General features: G+C 39.3%; 1 protein-coding gene across 2 annotated transcripts in view; it reads right to left on the bottom strand.

Moving 5' to 3' along the window:
• Positions 1-15,330, bottom strand: part of GOLGA7 (golgin A7) — a 17,859-nt gene extending 2,529 nt beyond the window's left edge. Inside the window, exons 1-4 of one of the 2 annotated variants that reach the window (XM_005856449.2) lie at positions 15,098-15,330; positions 10,158-10,310; positions 3,513-3,614; positions 2,427-2,494 (exon numbers count right to left, since the gene is read on the bottom strand). In XM_005856449.2, the coding sequence (XP_005856511.1) occupies positions 2,456-2,494; positions 3,513-3,614; positions 10,158-10,310; positions 15,098-15,208 (405 nt within the window). In that variant the 5' untranslated portion in view covers positions 15,209-15,330 and the 3' untranslated portion in view covers positions 2,427-2,455. The remainder of the gene's footprint in view (positions 1-2,426; positions 2,495-3,512; positions 3,615-10,157; positions 10,311-15,097) is intronic. The other variant, XM_005856448.2, reaches the window with a different exon arrangement.
• Between the last annotated feature and the right edge of the window lie 4,133 nt (positions 15,331-19,463).

The raw sequence follows: 19,463 nt of genomic DNA, 5'->3' as shown, positions 1-19,463 counted from the left end.
TAGGGCTTGTGGGCTGGGGGCAGCTCCTTCGTTGAGCATCTGCCCCCTGGTGGTCAGTGCATGTTATAGCGACCGGTCTTTCCACCGTTCAGTCAATTTGCATATTAGGCTTTTATTATATAGGATAATAAAGATATTTTAAAAATTCAATTTAAAAATAACAAAATATTTTGGTTAAAGATCTATTTGTGTACTTTTTGTCATTAATTCTCATATAATGCTTCAACCTGCAGACACCTTGTAGACTTAAGAAAAATAGCAGAATTGAATTAATTATTCTTATAGTTTTTCCCCTCCTCCAAAGCTTTAGCCTACACTGGTTCCTGTGCTTGAGGAACACATAGCTCTAAAAACTAAACTGTGCTGAACAAAAATATTTGCATTCATGAAACTATCCAGAAGTTCCTAATGTAAATCTTACCCATTGCAAAATTTTACAGTTGTTTGAATATTGATAGATTAGTCTCTGGTGTGTAATTGCTCAAAACCCCACACCACTTCAGAAAAACATTATATTTAGCAATAATAGCTGCAAAATGAGTCATGACAAATGCATTGTGCCAAGTCAACGCAGCTGCAATTGATAAAACAAACTTATTTCAATGGCATGTAACAAAAACCACACATAAGGTTCCTGACTGCTCATTTGAGAAATATCAGTTTGGAAATTGTTCATGAGAAAGAGTAAGAACAAACACCACTAAGTGTTCCAAAGCAAAGCCATTTTAAAGAAATATAAGGTATGATAGATGATAACATCATTTAGACCTTTGACTTTCAAGAATTCAGGTGACACATTCCCTAGTGCTAAAGGAAGGCAGTTTTGGAATGTTGGTTGGTCTGTAGGATTCTGTAAGTGGTATAAGAGCAGACAAAATGTATTTTTAAAAAGTACTGAAAAAGAAAAGGGGATATACACTTGGAATAATCTAATCAACTTTCCTTTCTCCATATTCTTGCTACTGCAAGTACGAAGTATGGTATATAAAAAAAACAGGTTTATGGCCAATCAGTGCGACTTTGAGAACATCATGTAATCTATTTGTACCTTGGTTTGTGCATCTGTATAATAGGGAAATTTAGCAGAATTCTTGTGAGAATTAGAAATACCATTTGTTTAATATCTGGCACATATGAGGTACCTCAGGATGGTAGCTATTATTATTGTTGTCCTGGGAAGGAATATGTTTGCTTTGGTAGATTCTATTTCTATGCTGCCTGTTAGTGATAGATGCCGGTAAACAACGTTAATTAGGAAAACGCAGCAGCAGAACACTATCTGTAGAAAGAGTAAAAACTGAAATTGGCACAAACAGTGTAGTACAATTTTCTGTCACTTAGAAGACTGTGCTAATGTACTATGGCTTCTACGTGATTTTTCCCATAGATTTCTATTAATATCACCTAATCTGTTTCTCACTTATTCAAGGTCATTTTATGGATATATAAGAACATAAACATTCGAAACAAAAGAATTAAACTTATGGTTCTACCCACTGGTAGATAAAATACTCATCTGTGGGGCTATGAAATACTCATACTCTCCCCACTCCACTCTGAAATGTTTCTTTGGTTTTTAAAAGCCATTCATCATACAGGCAGGGGAACCTCTGACCTGATTTTTTTTTTTAATATAGTTTATTGATTTTTTTACAGAGAGGAAGGGAGAGGGATAGAGTTAGAAACATCGATGAGCGAGAAACATCGATCAGCTGCCTCCTGCACACCCCCTACTGGGGATGTGCCCGCAACCAAGATACATGCCCTTGACCGGAATCGAACCTGGGACCCTTCAGTCCGCAGGCCGACGCTCTATCCACTGAGCCAAACCGGTTAGGGCTCTGACCTGATTCTTATATGCAAAACCTAACTACTTAAATGCCTAGAATAGTTTAAAATATTAAAATGAAACATGATTACCTTCCACCCCTAAAATCCCCAAAACCAAAGAAACAAAAAAACTAGTCTGAGCCCTGACCGGTTTGGCTCAGTGGATAGAGCATCGGCCTGCGGACTGAAAGGTCCCAGGTTCGATCCCGGTCAAGGGCATGTACCTTGGTTGCGGGCACATCCCAGTAGGGAGTGTGCAGGAGGCAGCTGATCGATGTTTCTCTCTCATCGATGTTTCTAACTCTCTATCCCTCTCCCTTCCTCTCTGTAAAAATCAATAAAATATATTTTAAAAAAACAAAAACAAAACCCAAAAAACTAGTCTGAAAACAATACTGGGGGGAAGGAGGGGGGGTGGAGATCAGTATTAAATTCGGTATCACCAAACAGACTTTGGGTTAAGTACACATCTTAAATATGAAGTAATACAGAAAACATGCCACCATATAACAATTTATTTACCATGCAGGGAAGAAAATTAATACATCCTACAAAATTACAAAAACCACATATAAATTATATAATTTCATATTTACCTTTAATTCCATGGTTTATCTTCCACTGCTCATCCCTCTGTCTTCATAAATGGTAATTTCGATCTAAACAGCATGGCTGTTAAGAAAACACACTATAGAATATAACATATAAAAGGGGGCTATAGCAAGATGATATGTATGGTCTGTACAGACTTTAATTTGCTTTGCTTACTTTTAAATTATGAAAACTTTCTTCTACTTAAATTAAATATGATGCTTTCTCCACCTTGTTGAAAAATTTAAGAAATATAATTGCTTGTAGTATTCTACATATAGTTCCTCCCCAAACACTGATTATTTATTGAGAGAAAAAAACCAGAAAAAGAATGCTTTACTGTAGAATAGGGTTTTTTTTTAACTGAGAATCCACAGAGGTAATGAATTCAGGGGTTCAAAATACCCTGAAATTATATGAAAACTTTTTCTTGGGTGAGGGTTCATGACCTCTAAAAATTTAAGAATCCCTGCTGTAGACTATAATAAAACTACTGAACTTATTATCAGCAGGAAGGCCTGGGATTATCTGACCTAGGTTTTTTAAAGAAATTATTTTACCCATTACTCCAGTTATCAAGCTGTACTAGTTTTTTTGCAATTTTATTTCCCAAATTCACTTAGTGATTTTCAAAGCTTACTGCCTCTAAAAATATGCACAGTATGTCAAAGGTAATGAAATTATACATTTGGCAGCTGCAACTGATTTCAACTAGTCAGATGAACCCATGGAACTGCAATTCATTTGGATGACAAGTCTCACCACATTTATGAGTTTATGCATTTCAAAGGAGCTTTAGGTTCAGAGTTTCTGCAGATGAAATGCATTACTCATACCACCCCCATTATTAGTACAAGATGCCCTCAGAACCACCAAAAAAGACAGTAACCAGAATACTAAACAATCCAGAGACCTGAACAATGCAAAGGAAGGAGAGGCATGCTTTAAGAAAAAATGCTGGAGATAGGGGGCTTATGGTAGGTATGCAATTCACAAAGACAATTCAGGAGTTAAATTCTCTTTGGCGCATGCCAAATAGTACCACTGACATTTTCTTTTTACAGACATTTAGATCTGGACTAAAAAGATACAACTCGAAGTCCTCTCTCAATGGGATCTGTCAGGAGGAGGCCTTGGGGAGCATATATCTTCTCATTCTGCTCTTGAATGTATTTGGAGACTTTCCTCAGAACCTGACAGAAAGAAATAGCAGTTTACAAATTTCATCGGATTTCCCTTTAAGTATCAGCTGAATCTCAAAATTTTCAGGCAGTGGAATTAGCTTTCAAAGCAAGTCATGGATATTCCTATGGAAGGATACAGCTCTGATTACTTGGTTCACACCAGTTACATACAACATATAGCACAGCATGACAGACTCTTCAAGTCACAAATATCTCCAATGCAGTGTAAGTAGAAATGCATACAAAAGCATGAGACCCAATCCCCCTCCTCCTCACCTCCTAGTCACCTCAATCCTGGATTTAGAGAAACAGACGATTATATACACAATGGTTAGTCATGCTTTTCTCTCTCCCTACTCATAAAGTGTCGTTAATGTGACATATTCTAATATCAAGGGCACTTCTTGGCTTTCTCCTTTAACACTTAAGAATTGCTTCTTCTTTGTACATTTTCATCAACTTTGAGTAATGATACAAAGTTGGCCAATAACAAAAGGTAGCCCAGCTAGTTTAAACTGAACATTTTATTTCCTTTGTAAGGCATGTGGGCGTTAGCTGCCAGGGAGTTTCTGATGACTACAAGTGTCTTATATCATTTCCATGACCGCATGTAGTGCTACTCTGTAGTTGCTCCTGTGTCCTAGACGGGAACCTCAATTTATAAGTTTAGTATTAAGGTTGTAAAAGTCAAAGCAAATGTAGACAAAAACCAGATAGGATACAAAGGAACTTCTGGAAATTGCCAAATCTCCAGCTTTCATAAGGGCAATTCCGAGACAGATAAGCTAAAAGAAAATAAATCTTAATAGCTATATACAAAATCAAAGAGTTACATGTTTTATTTCAGATTCAAAGCCATCAGAACCCTCTTCTGGCTCTAATGTTCAAAGGGACTTTGATCCAGTTCTTTAATTACTATATATTTTCTTAAATTCACACTATCAGCATATGATAAAGTCACAGATAAATCTGATCACAAAGGGAGAAAAAGAACTGTATGAAAATAAAGCTGGAAATTAAAAAATGACTTAAGAGTGGGGTCTATAATGTATCAGGCCAAACCAACAGTTTAGGATGCTACAATTTATGTTTTAGTATACACTGATTTAGAATTTAAAACTCTATGTGGTTTGTATAACTAATTTTCTTATTGCAGGAAAATAATTTAAATGGTTTATTCAGGTTACATTTTTGGAAATAATATAAACTAATGTTTTATGTTTTTTAAAAAGAGCATGATCATACTAAAAGAGCAACCTTATGTGGTGTAAATTAAGAAATACTATTTCTAAAGAAAAAATTTTTTTTCACCAACTAGTAATTACCTGAAGTAATACATATATCATTCTCCTATTTTCAACTCTCAAAGAATTTGAGCAGTGCTCAGTCTTTATGGACAAAAAAGAAAAAAAAAAAGGCTTAGACACTATCTCTGTATCTGTTTGTCAATCATGCTAAAACAATGAATAGAAGGAAGTAGCCCCTAAAGGTACCCAACTCAGTCCTCTCAATCTTCTCTCCGATTTCCCTCTCAGCTCACCTGACAGATTGGAAATTGGAGAGTCAGTCTCCCCTCTCTGAGGTCCATTAATACTAAGAGGACACTCAGAAGAATGCTTGCATGGCTGGTTCCAAAGAAAGGATTCCTTCAGAACAGCTTTCCTCCCTTTCTCCTTGGGCACAGGTTGGTAGCAAAGAAATGGCATTCCTTTATTTGATTCAAGCACAACTTTGTTGTGCAGGTTTTTGTCTAAACTTTAATAACATTCATAAACACTTGGGAATCAGTTTAGAAAGAAAACAGTTTTTTTGGTATAAGCTCCAAATCCTCTTATACTATTTTGGTAAAGGCAGCACTGTCCTAAACAGGATGCTTTTAAACTCTTAAGTCTCTTTAGCAATAGGAAAGCATTAATATGAGTAAACTCATACTGCATCCCATACTGAACAAAGCACCATTCTCACCCCTAAGAATCTTATGTTGACATTTATTCATATTTTATATCTGTTAACTTCAAACCCTCAACAAACCCCAATTTGCATAATATTTACAAAGCTAAACACAATCAAACCTTAGGAAAGACTGTTATGCTCCTGGAGAATAATAAATTGGAGAAAGCCTCCTAGACCCTTGAGAAAAAATATCTTAAGTGAGGCTAAGAGAGAACACCAAGATCACAGCTATTTTCAGAAAATATCTAAGTTCCTTCTAACTGTGTTCCTTTTACAGATTATAGCACATAGGCAGAAGGGATGTTTTATAGTTGATGAATAAGACAGACAGCTACTGAGGGAACCTTTACAATCCCATTTGTTCCCTAATTATCATGGGCAGCAACAATAGAGAAATAACACTGAAGTCTTTATTTTCATTTTAAACCAATAAAGAGCACATTATAGGAAAAATGCATGATTGTTCTAGTGAGTTTTCAAAGGCCTATTTATAATTTCAAAAATTTAACCCACACGACAAAGTGTAAGCACTATTATATTTGGCTTACTGTTTATAAATTAGAAATTTTAGTGTTTAAAACAATAAAGACTAAATGATTCAATCCTGTCTTTTCATAAAGTAGAAAATAATACCACGAACATTCCTAAGAGATAAACTAGAGAGGGAGAGGGTAATAATTTTCATACTTTTATCATTTTATAAAAAATAAAAATATACATATGAAAAGTTTTCTTTTAAAAGTATTGGTACATTATATCTTAACTAGAGGCCCAGTGCACAGATTCGTGCACCAGTGGGGTCCTTTGGCCGGGCCTGCGGGGATCAGTGGACCACGGCCGCAGCCCGGCCTTTCCCACCAGCTCGTCGGGCTCCAGCCCGCTGCCTGTGTCGATCCTGCACAGCATAAAGTAGTGTGGGAAGCGACAGGTGGTAGGGGAGAAGCCCGAGCTGGGCCTGCCGCCAGGGCCACGCTCAGGCGCGCAGGGGGAGTATCCGCGGGAGAGGGTCGTGCTGCCACAGCAGCACTCGCCAGCTGTGAGCCCGGCGTCTGGCGCCTGTTTGTCAGCTGAGCAGCACTCCTGCTATGGGAGCACACTGACCACAAGGGGGCAGCTCCTAAGTTGAGCATCTGCCCATTGGTGGTCAATGTGCGTCATAGCTACCGGTTGGCCATCCGGTCGCTTAGGCTTTTATATATATAGAGAGAGTATGACCGTTCTAGTTATTAACTTTCCATGATCTAGTTATTCTTGTCCAGTTTCTAAAATAAAATCACCTGTTTATATTGACTGATTAATTTTAGAGAGGGAGGGAAGAAGGGGGAGTGAGAGAAACATTGATGTGAGAGAGATACATCAATTGGTTGCCGCCCACACCCACCCTGACTGGGGACTGAACCCACAACCTAGGTATGTGCCTTGACCAGAAATCAATCCCATGACTTTCTGGTACACAGGAGGATGCTCCAACCAACTGAGCTACATCAGCTAGGGTTAAAATCCCCTATTTAAAAATGTGGCCATGCCTTAAACTTTTGGTTTCTTGACTAATTTTATTTTGTCTTTACTTGCTTTATAATAGTTACTTTGTAAAGGACCTTGATTAGACTTATAAAGTAGTACCTTATATATTGTCTATGAAACCAAATTAAAACATAATTAGGATCAATCAATTTCCACTATATATATATATTTTAAATATACTTTATTGATTTTAGAGAGGAAGGGAGGAGAGAGAGATAGAAATATCAATGATGAGAGAGAATCATTGATTGGCTGCCTCCTGCACGCCCCCTACTGGGGATCAAGCCTGCAACCCAGGCATGTGCCCTTGGTCGGAATCGAACCTGGGACCCTTCAGTCCGCAGACCGACGCTCTATCCATTGAGCCAAACCAGCTAGGGCTCCACTATATTTTTGATACTGAGAACTGCCTCCCAAGATTAATAATCAAAATAATTTTAATTAAGAGCTGAAAAAAGATTATTTGTTCTTGAAATTTAAAAAATCATGTCACTTCACAAATATCTGATTAAAACATACATATATACTAACTTAATTCTTAAATTTATCTTAAGAAAACACTTTCTAAGTATTTACCATATATGAGGGAATTTATTAATTAATGCTAACAGCCATTTTACAGAATATACTCTTAAAGAATAACCTCTCTTGTCTATAATCCCATAATTAGTAAATGACTTGGCTGTCACCCAATTACCAATTTCTTTTTACAACGGACATCAGAAGGAGCTACCTGTATCTATTTCAGCCAATGCACATGGGTAAATAAGTTTAATTAAAATCTTAAATTTAAAAGCTAGAGTGAAATGGCAACTCAAGCATCTAATATTCCACTAAGCATGAATAAAATAATCTGGAGGATGTATTTCTAATTTAAATTGGCAGTATTCTATACTTCTTTAAAAGACCATCCTGGATGACCAAGTTTTTATCCATGTGAATTCAGTCTTACCCTCCACTTCTACATTCAGCTCTTCATCAAGTCTTGGTTCTATCACCAACATATCCCTTGAGTCTGCTTACCCCCTTCCATCTCTATTGCTCTGTTCCTTGTCCAAGCTATCATCATCTTTGGCCTGGACTTCTAGAGCATCCTAACTGGTTTCCCTACTTTCATAACTTTTTTTTCACAGAGCAGAGAGATCTCTTTACAATGAAAATCTGATCATATCCCTCTCCTGCTTAAAACCTTTGAGTAGCTTCCCCCTGCACTGATCTCTCTGCCTAAATGTCTCCAGGCTTTCATCCTTCATGTAGCAGTATAAATGTTACCTCCTCAGAGGCCTTTTCTGACCACAAAATTTAAATTAGGTCTCTCCTATTATTTTCTATCATAGGAGAGTTTGTTTTCTTCAAGAGACTTATCACATTTTACAATTTTGCTGGTTTTGTTTCCTTAGTATCAGTTGTTACCACTAAATTATAAACTCCACAAGGTCAGCAACCACGTTTGCCCTATTCAGTTATATCCCCTGCAAACTGGTTAGCATATAGGCTTTCAATAAATATTTATCGGATTTATCCCCTTCACTCAGAAAATGTATTATTAAAGAGAAGCTGCTATGACAAAACAGATTGAAATTCTGAATGTTAACCAGGAATGAAAGTAAGCTGCTTCTCTATATGATACTAGAGGCCCGGTGTATGAAATTCATGCATTGGGGGGAGGTCCCCCCTCAGCCCAGCCTTCACCCTCTCCAATCTGGGACCCCTTGGGGGATATCCCTCTCATAATCCTGGACTGCTGGCTCCTAATCGCTCACCTGACTGCCGGCCTGGTTGCCCCTAACTGCGCTCCCGCTGCCGTCCTGATCACCCCTCACTGCCTCTGAGTGCCAGCCTGATCGCCCCCAACTGCCCCCTCCCAGCCAGCCTGGTCACTCCTAACTGCCCCCCCCCCAGCCTGGTCACCCATTACTGCCCCCCCTGCTGGTCTGGTTGCCCCTCACGCCCCCCCCCTGCTGGCCTGGTCGCCACTCACTATCCCCCTCTGCCGGCCTGGTCGCCCCACGCAGCCTGCTGCTTGGTCGTTTGGTCGTCCCTCACTAACCCCCCTGATGGCCTGGTCGTAGGCAGCCATCTTGTGAGGGTGTAAGGGTTAATTTGCATATTACCTCTTTATTATATAGGAGGATGGAGAAGGACATAAACTATGAAGTTATTATTTAAATACTAGAGGCCCAATGCACAAAATTTGTGCAAGAGTAGGCCTTCCTTCCCCCAGCTGCTGGCTCCAGCTTCCCTCTGGCACCCAGGACTCGGGCTTCCCTCTAGCCGCTGGCAGGCACCTGGGACCCGGGCTTCCCTCCAGCCACTGGCAGGCACCCGGGACCCAGGCTTCCCTCACAGCCCCGGCTTCATCCGGAAGGTTGTCCGGAAGGACGTCTGGTCTAATTAGCATATTACTCTTTTATTATTATAGAAACCCTTTTTGTAACACTAGCTCAAAATATTTTTTGCTACAATTGTATCTGCTTTCTACTGCATGGAGTACAAGACAATCACAGGGACATTTCTATAAGTGGGATATAATATAGATATCAGAATTTATTAATAGGGGCTTACTGTGATTAACTTAAATACATTCATTTAACACACATTCAGGGAGTGTCTAATATACCCAAGGCATGGTGTCAGGCATGAAGAGGGATATATACTGGTTAAGGCACTGTCTTTGACCTCAAGAAAAATACATACTTGATGGGCAAATAAGAATGTAAACTTGCATTCCAAAGTAGAGTGTTAAGTGCCAGGAAACAGATACAAATAAAATATTGTGGGGATACCAAGGAGAGAAAGACTATGATTAGAAGAGTAAGGAAAATTTAGATGAAAGTGGGACCTAAGGGACTGGTGAGATTTGAACATGGGAAGAGTAGCATTCTAGGGTAGAGGAAAGCCTCTCTCCCACCTTCCCTCACTCTCTTCCTTCCTCATACTCTGTTGGAAAAGCAATGGGAAAAATAGTCTCAGGTGAGGATTAACAAAAAACAACAAATACACAAACAAAAGACTAAGGTGGGAGGACAGAACTTAAGATAGAAATCTGGGGAAATAGAGTAAAGGTAGCCTTACCTTCTCGTAATGAGTTTCCATGCATAAGAAGATGGTGTATGCTGTTAAACAAGCCAAACAACCTTCAAGATATGACTGACCCCCAAGCTTCTCTGCTTCTGCATAAAGGTTATTTAGAGTTCGAACTGTTTCTTCAAACTGCTGCCTATCAATCTGTACAGGAAAGAATTTAAAAATAAGTTTTGGAAAAAAAGATTAGCTACTCACTAATGCTTTCTATCACTAACTTATTTTGCTTTTTTGTCAACATTCCTATCTAATAATCAGCATACAATTTTTAGGTGATTAAATATGGACCTAAGTTACTAGAACTGCTTAGTACTTGTTTAATTTTATCACTATTATGAACATTAGATATCTTCAAGTCTCAATATAGTGTTTTTTTAGTCCCTATACTGAATTTCAAGTAAATTAAATTATACAATTCTTCGATCTTTCAATTCAGTTATATTCAATTTTACTGAGCACCTACCATTACATATTATGACAGGCCTTAGAGAAAGATTAATAAGACGGACTCAATCTTCAAGGAGTTTACAGTAAAAGGAGCAGCACAAATACGTAAATATAAAAATGCAACAAATTGACAGAGTACTATAATAGAGGCATAAAGTATGGTGGAAGAGACCTTTCCTTGATCTGGAAAGAGCAGATAATCTTAAATTCAATAGCTAAACACAGGCAGGGAAGGACATTTTAAGCAGAAGAATCAAAGGGTGCAAAGTTCTGTTTTTTGTTTACTCAATATTCCATCAATATTAAAGTAACTATTTAGTATTAAAAGCTCATCATGAACAAGGCAAAATCTCAAACTACTGCACAACTCACACCAAGTCATTCCTATCACCTCCTTCTATTCAGTGACACTATCATTTTACATTTATACCAATACTATTGTCATTCACTTTTCACTCTATTCATCTGCTTTTACTTTCTTCTTCCAGTATCATTTTATTTTCTAACGGTGCTTTCTACATTTTAAAATCTTAATACTGTACTCTAGGACTTTCAAGGACCATTAGTAGAGTATTTCATCTGATACTATCATTCTTGGTAACAAAAGTACAATTAATCTGTCTTCACTTTAGGCCTTCTTTATTCCTAAAACTAATACCTACACATGAATTCTTTTATGAAGTCTATATAAAAATAGACTAAAAGAAGTCAAAGAACCTCAATATCACAGTTTGAGACAAATTATTCCCAAGAACATAATTTTTTAAAGTATAAAACTATGATCATCATCTTTATTAAGTTATTAAAACTGTTTAGGTTGCAGTGGTTCTCAACCTTGGCTGCTCATTAGAATCACCTGGGAATCTTTTTAAAATCCTGATTTCTGGGCCTCATCTTCCGTTCTGTTTCTTTGTTACTAATGTTGTGGCCTCACCCCATAACAAAGAAACAGAATTTCCGGAGGATGAGGCTCAGAAATCAGGATTTTAAAAAGATTCCCAGGTGATTCTAATGTGCAGCCAAGGTTGAGAACCACTGGGTTAGAGGCAGTTGTAATCATTGTTTTGTCCGGTGGGGAAACAATTAGCCAACAGCATGAAAAAGTTTAATATAAACTTTAAAATGGTGGTGGCTCTACCTGTTTTTCAAAAGGAGCTACTTTTACTTTCCAAGAAAATTAGAGTTTCTGACAAGGTTTGGGTGGGTGGCAATGGTACTGAGAGCCAGGGTAGCAATCCTTCACTGAGCCAAACTACTTGAAGACATGGTTTGTCAAGAATGGTCATCTGCAGAACCTATGTCAGAGTTCTCATTCCCTGAAAACAGATGGGAGAACAGCTCAGTGAACAAATATTAAAGGTAAACTGTTCACCTAATTATGCCTAAGTTAATGCCTCCAGTTTGTCCATCAGTAAACCTGCAAAAGTCTAAATAATTTCAAACAATCACCTATGCTTTACCTACAATTCAATGATTGGATAAAAAAGTTCTTTGAATTATTTACATTTCTTTGGACATAATATGATTCAAAACCATGGGATCTAAACCAGAAATGTTTCTTTCAGATCAGAATCACTAATCACATCAGCAACACTAACTCTTAAAAGTGATTCCAGGATTGCAATGCTTTTGCAGGATGGAAGCAAATCATAGATCATTTAAAAAAACATTAAGTGAAGGATTGAAAAAAGGTTAAGAAAAAAGAAATAAAGATAAAAAAACAGCCAAGAATTTCTTTAGAAGGTTATTTCTAAAAAGGGGAAAAAAGTAAAAACCATGTAGGCAGCAGTAAAGGCAAAGGACACACTTAACACGCAAGGCCTCCACAGAACAAATGTGGGCATTTCCCCCTCTCTTTAGGCACTATGAAAAGCTGACAGTGGTCTCCCTGGTTACTTGGACACTGATAGAGAAGCTATATCAAAATCTGGAGATATGTGAAGTTGGAACCAAATACAAATTTGGATCAGTAAACATTGAAAGTCATAATGGAAACAGGAATCAGGCTCATCATTTGCCCAGAATTTTTGTTTCTTGAAGTATGTGGTAGACAGAAAGCATGGGACTAAAGCTTAAAGCAAACACAAGTCACAGGTAATTTCTACTGATCAAATGTAGAGACATGTTTTTAAAGGTATATAGGGGAACAAATGCTTCAATTATAGTTCACTCATTTCTCTTCTACCCAGACCAAAGGTGCCTAAGATGTCTGTATTTTGGGTAAAGTGAGAATAAAGCCTCCGTTAAAGAACTATCTTGGCAACAAAGCATTTAGGCATCAAAGTATTACATTCGAACAGGCAATGGATAACGTAAACTTTTTAACAGACAGAATTTGTCCTCACTCCCAAATTAAAGAGCACAAATGTGTGTGTTTTTAATGCTTTAAAGTAACACAAAACCCTTGTGCATTAGTTTCTTCCTCTATTAAGTTGCCAAGTGTGATGTTCTCACAAAAGGAAAATCGGCCTCAGTGGCAGAGCAACCAGTACAATTTCTAGGGTTAGTTGAGAAACAAAAAGAGAAACCTTTCAATTTTCCATCAAACAAGCAAGGAAAATTTAAACCTGTAATTTAAATTTAATCTCAACACAGGAAAAAATAAAATCAAAGCTTTCCCAAGCAGTTTAAAAAGTATAAGCTAGTGTTCTAACCCAAACATTTAAAAAGGAAAAAAAAAGCACCATTGTACAGCACCATATAACACTCCATATACTGGAGTACTCAGAATCACAAGCAGTTCTGGGCTGTATGCAGTCCAAGAAATAAATGGACTCCAGAATTCAGAAACACCAACTTCCTGTAAGAAACAGTGCAATACTGTGACTCTATTATGATTCTGTATTCCAACTATAAAATAAAGGCTCTACCACACACAGTGGAAGACTAATGTCTGATTATGGTATATTGGGCTCAACTGTGAGTTCAAAGTTTGACAAAGGAATCTTGTAACATCTAAAGTGTGGTGAAAAAAAAAAAGTTTACATTCTGATTTGAAAGTACGTAAATAGTATAAGTCAGAGTTTCCAAAACAGGCTTAAAAATAAAACATTTGATCCATTTCACATAAGTCCTAACATGTAAAACATGCTAACTGCAATGTTAAATTATTTTCAGAACAATATTCAGTAGTTTTAGCCAGTAGGCAACTGGCTCAATTTCCACTTTTTCAAACAACTAGTGTCAGGGTGAGTTAACTCAGAACATCGTGACAAAAAAATGCAGTTGCTCATATGGCATTTCACAAACAAGCTAACCTCATAATCTTTATGAGACAGGTCTGATCTTTAATTTGTATTTAAAGAAACATATTTGGGCCACTAACCTGCCCAAGGTTATAAATCAAACTAAAGGACACTACACTTGATTATTGTTGATTTTCCAACCTTGGCAATCAGGTAAAACCACCTACCTTGCTCCAAGCTGGTTTTAAATGACTGCTACACATTTCTCTACTACAGACTCACCTACACCCACTTATTTCATGACCAGCATTTCTTAGCCCCACACCCACAGCATGTCTAATCACCTACCAGTCCCTCACCTTTCTTGTCAAAGAGGAAAGCCACAAAACTTGCTCCCATCTAACCAGAACTTGACTTCTGAACAGAAAACTGATGTAACATGGCTCAAGACCTAAAGAGTTTGTTTCTCTTTGGGTGCGTGAACACGTGGGCACAAGAAAACACACACATTCAGGTGGCTTACTTCATTCTATCTTTAAAATAAGATACAATGATTTAAAAATGTATTTTTGCTAATTCTGAAGAAAAGGGAAACACCCCATTCTTGCATTTCTGTATGCAGGGTTGCCCAAAGGACCTAGGTCCTCATGACAATTTTGATACGCAAGCCAACCTAACACAGGTGGCTCCCAGTGATAATGGGGAGTGGCGAGTTTAAGGCCTTGTTCTTGACAGTTCCCTGTCCAGGCCCCTCTAACGCTCTATGTTCTTCAGGTTCCAAGAAGGCCTGTCCGCACTGCCTGGCACAGCACTTCATAAATCCTTTCTGCCGAGCAGTTCGGCCAGCACCATGGCCACAAACGCCAGTCACGAGGAGGAGGATGAAGATTCCTCTTGCGTGACGAGGTAGGACTACATAGCTCACAACATGTTGAGTGAGGCGGCCTGGAGCCCGAGGAATGAGTTCCTCATCTCTGTGGTCAATAACCCGGGGTGGGGTGGTTGGCCCCGGGGGAAGAAGACGGCTGGTACCGATTCCCGGCACCGGGCAGGGCATCGCAGAGTTCTACAAGGTCATCACCCCCGGGGGCTTGGCCCGACTCCTCCTGCTCCGAACACCAGGTCCTGCTCCAGGACCCTCTTCGTACACCTGTGGCCAACGCCCCTTCTTTGACGGCCCCTACCCAGAGCCCCGGGGCACTCGGCGGCCGGGTTTCAGCCCAGACCCCCTTCCCTCCCCTTCCCTGGGCAGCCTCCCTCCCTGGGCTCAGCGTGGGTGCGGGGAGCCAGGCTGCATACCCGGTTTTCCAGCTCCGCGGGGAACTTGGTCTGGAACTGACAGCGTGTGCCACTGCTGTAGTCTCGCTGAATGAATACCTTTCTGAACATTGGCGCCTGCTGCGGCCTCATGGCGAGCACAAGACGGGCCGCGCTGTGGGTTCCGGGGACAGCAACCACGGGTCAGATCCCCGGCCTGGACCCAAGACGCCAGCCCGCCAGCCCCTCAGACCCACCCACCGCCCCGCCCCGCCCCGAGGAGCCCAACCGGAAGAAAAGGAGGGGCGGAGCCGGAGGGCGGGGCGGGCCGCGCCGGTAACCACTGTGGAGACTGGAGTCGGCCGGCCGTACAGTACTTTGCAGGAGTTTGAGGTCGGGATTTCCAGGGTGCGTCATTTCCCTGCTGGTCACGGCGAGGTAATTTCTTACAATTACTCATTGTCAGGGTTTACTTTCACTGTGGATTGAGTGTCGCAGCTTGCACGTGGAACACCACCCGACTGCATCTGTACAAAACGAAGTGCTCACCTTTAGGAATAGCCGGCTCCTGGGGATCCGTTTGACAACGGGGCGGGAAGGAGGACGAAGCACCTGCCAGGGCTTCACAGTCAGGCCTCTCCAACTTGTCTGAGGTGTTGTTCTCCCGCCCCAAAGACTGTCCTTCAGCACCGAGCCTGCACCCTCAGCCCACCTGAGAGGACAAGCGGGTCTCCCCTCTCCCGGCCACTGCAGCCTCACCTACCGCAGCCTTTACTAGCTTACCTTTACCTGGTGAGGTCTGGCTGATACACCTTGTTAGCACCTCTGTCTGATCCTGCCCTCTAGGTACTTTTAACATGTTCATTTATTGCATTTTAAAAACAGCTTTATGGAGGTATAAACAGTACACAGTAAACTGAACATATTTAAATTGGAAAAATGGATACGTTCTGACAGGTATACAACCATGAAACCATTTCAGTCAAGATAGTGAACATTTACCACTTTCAAAAGGTTCCTCCTGCTCCTTTGTAATGTCTCCTTCCTGACCCTCCCCAGCCCCTTTCCTCAGGCACTGATCTGTTTTCTGTCATCATACATTAGTTTGCATTTCCGTGAATTTTATTTAAAAAAAAAAAAAGGAATCATACAGGATGTACTTGGGGGGGGGCGGTCTGGCTTCTTTCACATAGACTATTTTGAGATTCATCTGTGGTTATCAAGAATTCATTCCTTTTTGCTGCTGGATAATATTTCATTATATGAGTATTCCACAGTTTGCTTATTCATTCACTGTTGATGGACATTTGAGTTGCTTTGGGTTTGGGGCTATCTATACATATAAAAGGCTAACATGCGAAGTGTCCCACTGTCTGGGTCATGACTTCACGTAGCAATGCCCGTCTTCCTCTCCCTCGAAATGACTAGCCTCCTTGCAGTTTCTTCAGCCCAGGAACACGACTTGCTTTATAGCCAGGTGCAAACATTTCACACTTTAACCAAAAGTCTGTGAAGCGTTTTCCCGTGCCTCATCTCATTTGATCCTGACAGAAGTCCTGGAGTAGGTAGATAGGAGACTCAGTGGATTCTTGTTTTATTTTCATTAGCTGGAAAATGGAAATTTAGAAAGCTTAGAAACTTGACCCGACTGAAAAGAAGTAAGAAATGGTGGACCTTGAAAATGACTTCAGGTTTTCTCACTGCACAGAATATAGTTAAACACTGCTGCAGTTAAATATTTCACCCTTTGTTCTCCCTGCCTGATCTACATTAATAATCTGCTTTGTGTTGATATTTACTGCTGTGTTGCTGACAATTACCTGAAAGAGAAGTTGGGGTGCTTCACTGGGTTGGAAAAAGTTTAGCTAAATCAGAAAGGTCTAATTAAGCAAGTTTATTCTGTATGTATAAAAGGCTAAGTTGACTCATGCATGCGCCATACATATAAAGCTCTCGCTGGCACCAGTTGCATGCATGTGTTTCGATCTGTCATTGTCGATCATGAATTTGGTTGACACTTCTATTATAGAGAAAGGGTGAATAGTGATATTAAAATATTTCTTCTAATTAATTCCCTTTCAATGTGCATGAATTCGTGCACTGGGCTAGTAGTTACAAATAAAGCTGCTATTGGGCATTCATCTATAAGTCTTTGTATGGACATATGTTTTTATTTCTCTTGGGTAAATACCTAGGGATAGAATGGGTCATAGGATAAGTAGATGTTTAATGTTTTGGGATACTGCCAAACTTTTCCACAGCGATTGGCAGTTTTACATTCCCATCAGCAGTGTATGAGAGTTCTAGTTGCTCCACATTTCTGTCATCCTTGTGGTTTTACCTTCCATATTTCTATGACTAATGATTTTGAACATCTTTTCATGAATTTATTTGTCATCCATACATCTTTGGTGAGGTGTCCAAACCTTTTGCCAATCTTTTGTTTGTGTCTGTTTTCCTATTACTGAGTTTTAAGAGTTCTTTATATATTCTAGAGAAAAGTCCTGTATCAGGCATATATGATTTGCAAACATTTTTTTCCTAGTCGGTAACTTGTCTTTTTACTCGCTCTTTTTTAAAAATGTTTTTATTTGTTTGTTTGAATCTGGTTCCAAATAAGGTTCCAGACATTATAATAGTCTATTTTAAGTTGATAGCAACTTAACTTTGATCATATACAACACTTTACCCTGTTATTCCTCCCCCCCATTGATGTCATAATTTTCATCTCTCTATTTTGTGTAGCCATTAACAAATTACTGTACCCATAGTTATTTTTAATACTTTAGTCCATTAATCTTTATACTCAAGTCAAGTGATTTACATACCATATTACAGTATAAGAGTATTCTGAATTCGATTATATATGTTACCAGTGTGTTTTCTATTTTAATATGATTTCAGGTTACTAATTAGCATCCTTTTCTTTTGGTTTGAAGAGCTCTTTTCAGCATTTCTTGTAAAGCAGGTCTAGAAGTGCTGAACTCCCTTAGCTTTTGTTTGGAAAAGTCTTTGCTTGTCCTTCACTTCTGAAGGATAGCTTTGCAGTGAAGAACACCAAAAACAAATTTATAAAAGTGTGGGATAAGTACTACAAGCAGAAAAATCCTTTGTAACCAAACTCTACCTTATCAAGACCTTTCCTTCTTTGGAATTCCCCTGAGACTTCTGAATACCAGCTATGCTACGTAGTCATGCACTCTCTTTCATGTCCCTTTGGGATTACTTTCTTTTTTCTTTTTTTCTGAATGATTATAGCAATTCATAATTGCTCAGCCTAGGAACAACAAAGATGTAAATGGATAAACAAATTGTGGTATATCTAACCTATATGATCCTATTAACCAATGTCACCCCAATAATTTAATTAAAAAATTGTGGTATATCCATACAATGGAATATGACTCAGCAATATAAAGGAACTAGCTACTGGCACACACACCACAACATAGAAGAATCTCAAAAGCATTATGTTAAGTGGAAAAAGCCAGCCTCAAAAGGTCACAGGGTGTGTGGTTCTATTTATATAATATCCTGGAAAAGGCAAAACTATAGGGACAGAAATCAGATCCGTGATTTCTAGGGGCTGGGTTGGGGAGAAGACTGGCTACGTAAAAGGCTCTGTTACCAAATTCAAGGGGTTCACTGCTTGGGATGCTCCATTTAAGAACTAGTTGTGGTTGTCGTTAGGTAGTTCTTTTTAAATATATTTATTTCTTAAGTGTGGGATGAGCACAGTTATAGAAATAATGAAATTCTAGAGCAGGAAAGGAAATGTTAGATGTTACTTGACTACCTCCCACTATGTGCAGAAATTTCTTCTACAACCTCTGTTTGAACACTAATTTTAGAGCCTGATGGACTACAACTTTATGACCTGAATCCCTTTACTTTGTTAGATTGATAACCATTTGCTGGCTGGAAATCTGCTTCCCTGTAACTTTTGTAATGGTATGTTAGAATGAAACTCCATCTTTCTCAGAATTCTATAATAGCTGAAGCTGGGTGCTTGACTACCTGTGAGGACATAATAAAGAGATTGTAAAACCTGTCCTGTCTGCATTAGCACATCGCCCATCTCCCTCTGCAAGCCTTGAGAACCTTCTTTCTTTAAAAGATGATCGGAGTGCTGTGGCATTTCCTCTGAAACCAAATTAGAAGGGATTCAAGAAGACCGTTCTGAGAGCTTTCAGCGTGTCCCCTGGAGTTTGAGGAACTCAGACTGAAATGTGTCAAGTATGGAGTCTGTGCCTATAGCTGCCTCCTCCTTGTAACCTAGTGAAGAGGCTGCATTGGAAGGGAGCTGTGCTTTCTCTGATGTTGCGGCACAGGTACGTGTTTTCCAGGAATCCAGTGATCGCGCAGAAGGGCGCTGGTCTTGGTCTTCTTAAAAAGGATCCTATGAAAG

This window comes from Myotis brandtii, unplaced genomic scaffold, assembly GCF_000412655.1.
Source record: "Myotis brandtii unplaced genomic scaffold, ASM41265v1 scaffold103, whole genome shotgun sequence".
Classification (NCBI taxonomy): domain Eukaryota; kingdom Metazoa; phylum Chordata; class Mammalia; order Chiroptera; family Vespertilionidae; genus Myotis; species Myotis brandtii.
Note: the sequence above shows the minus strand (reverse complement) of the source record. Positions and strands in the feature narration are given on the sequence as shown.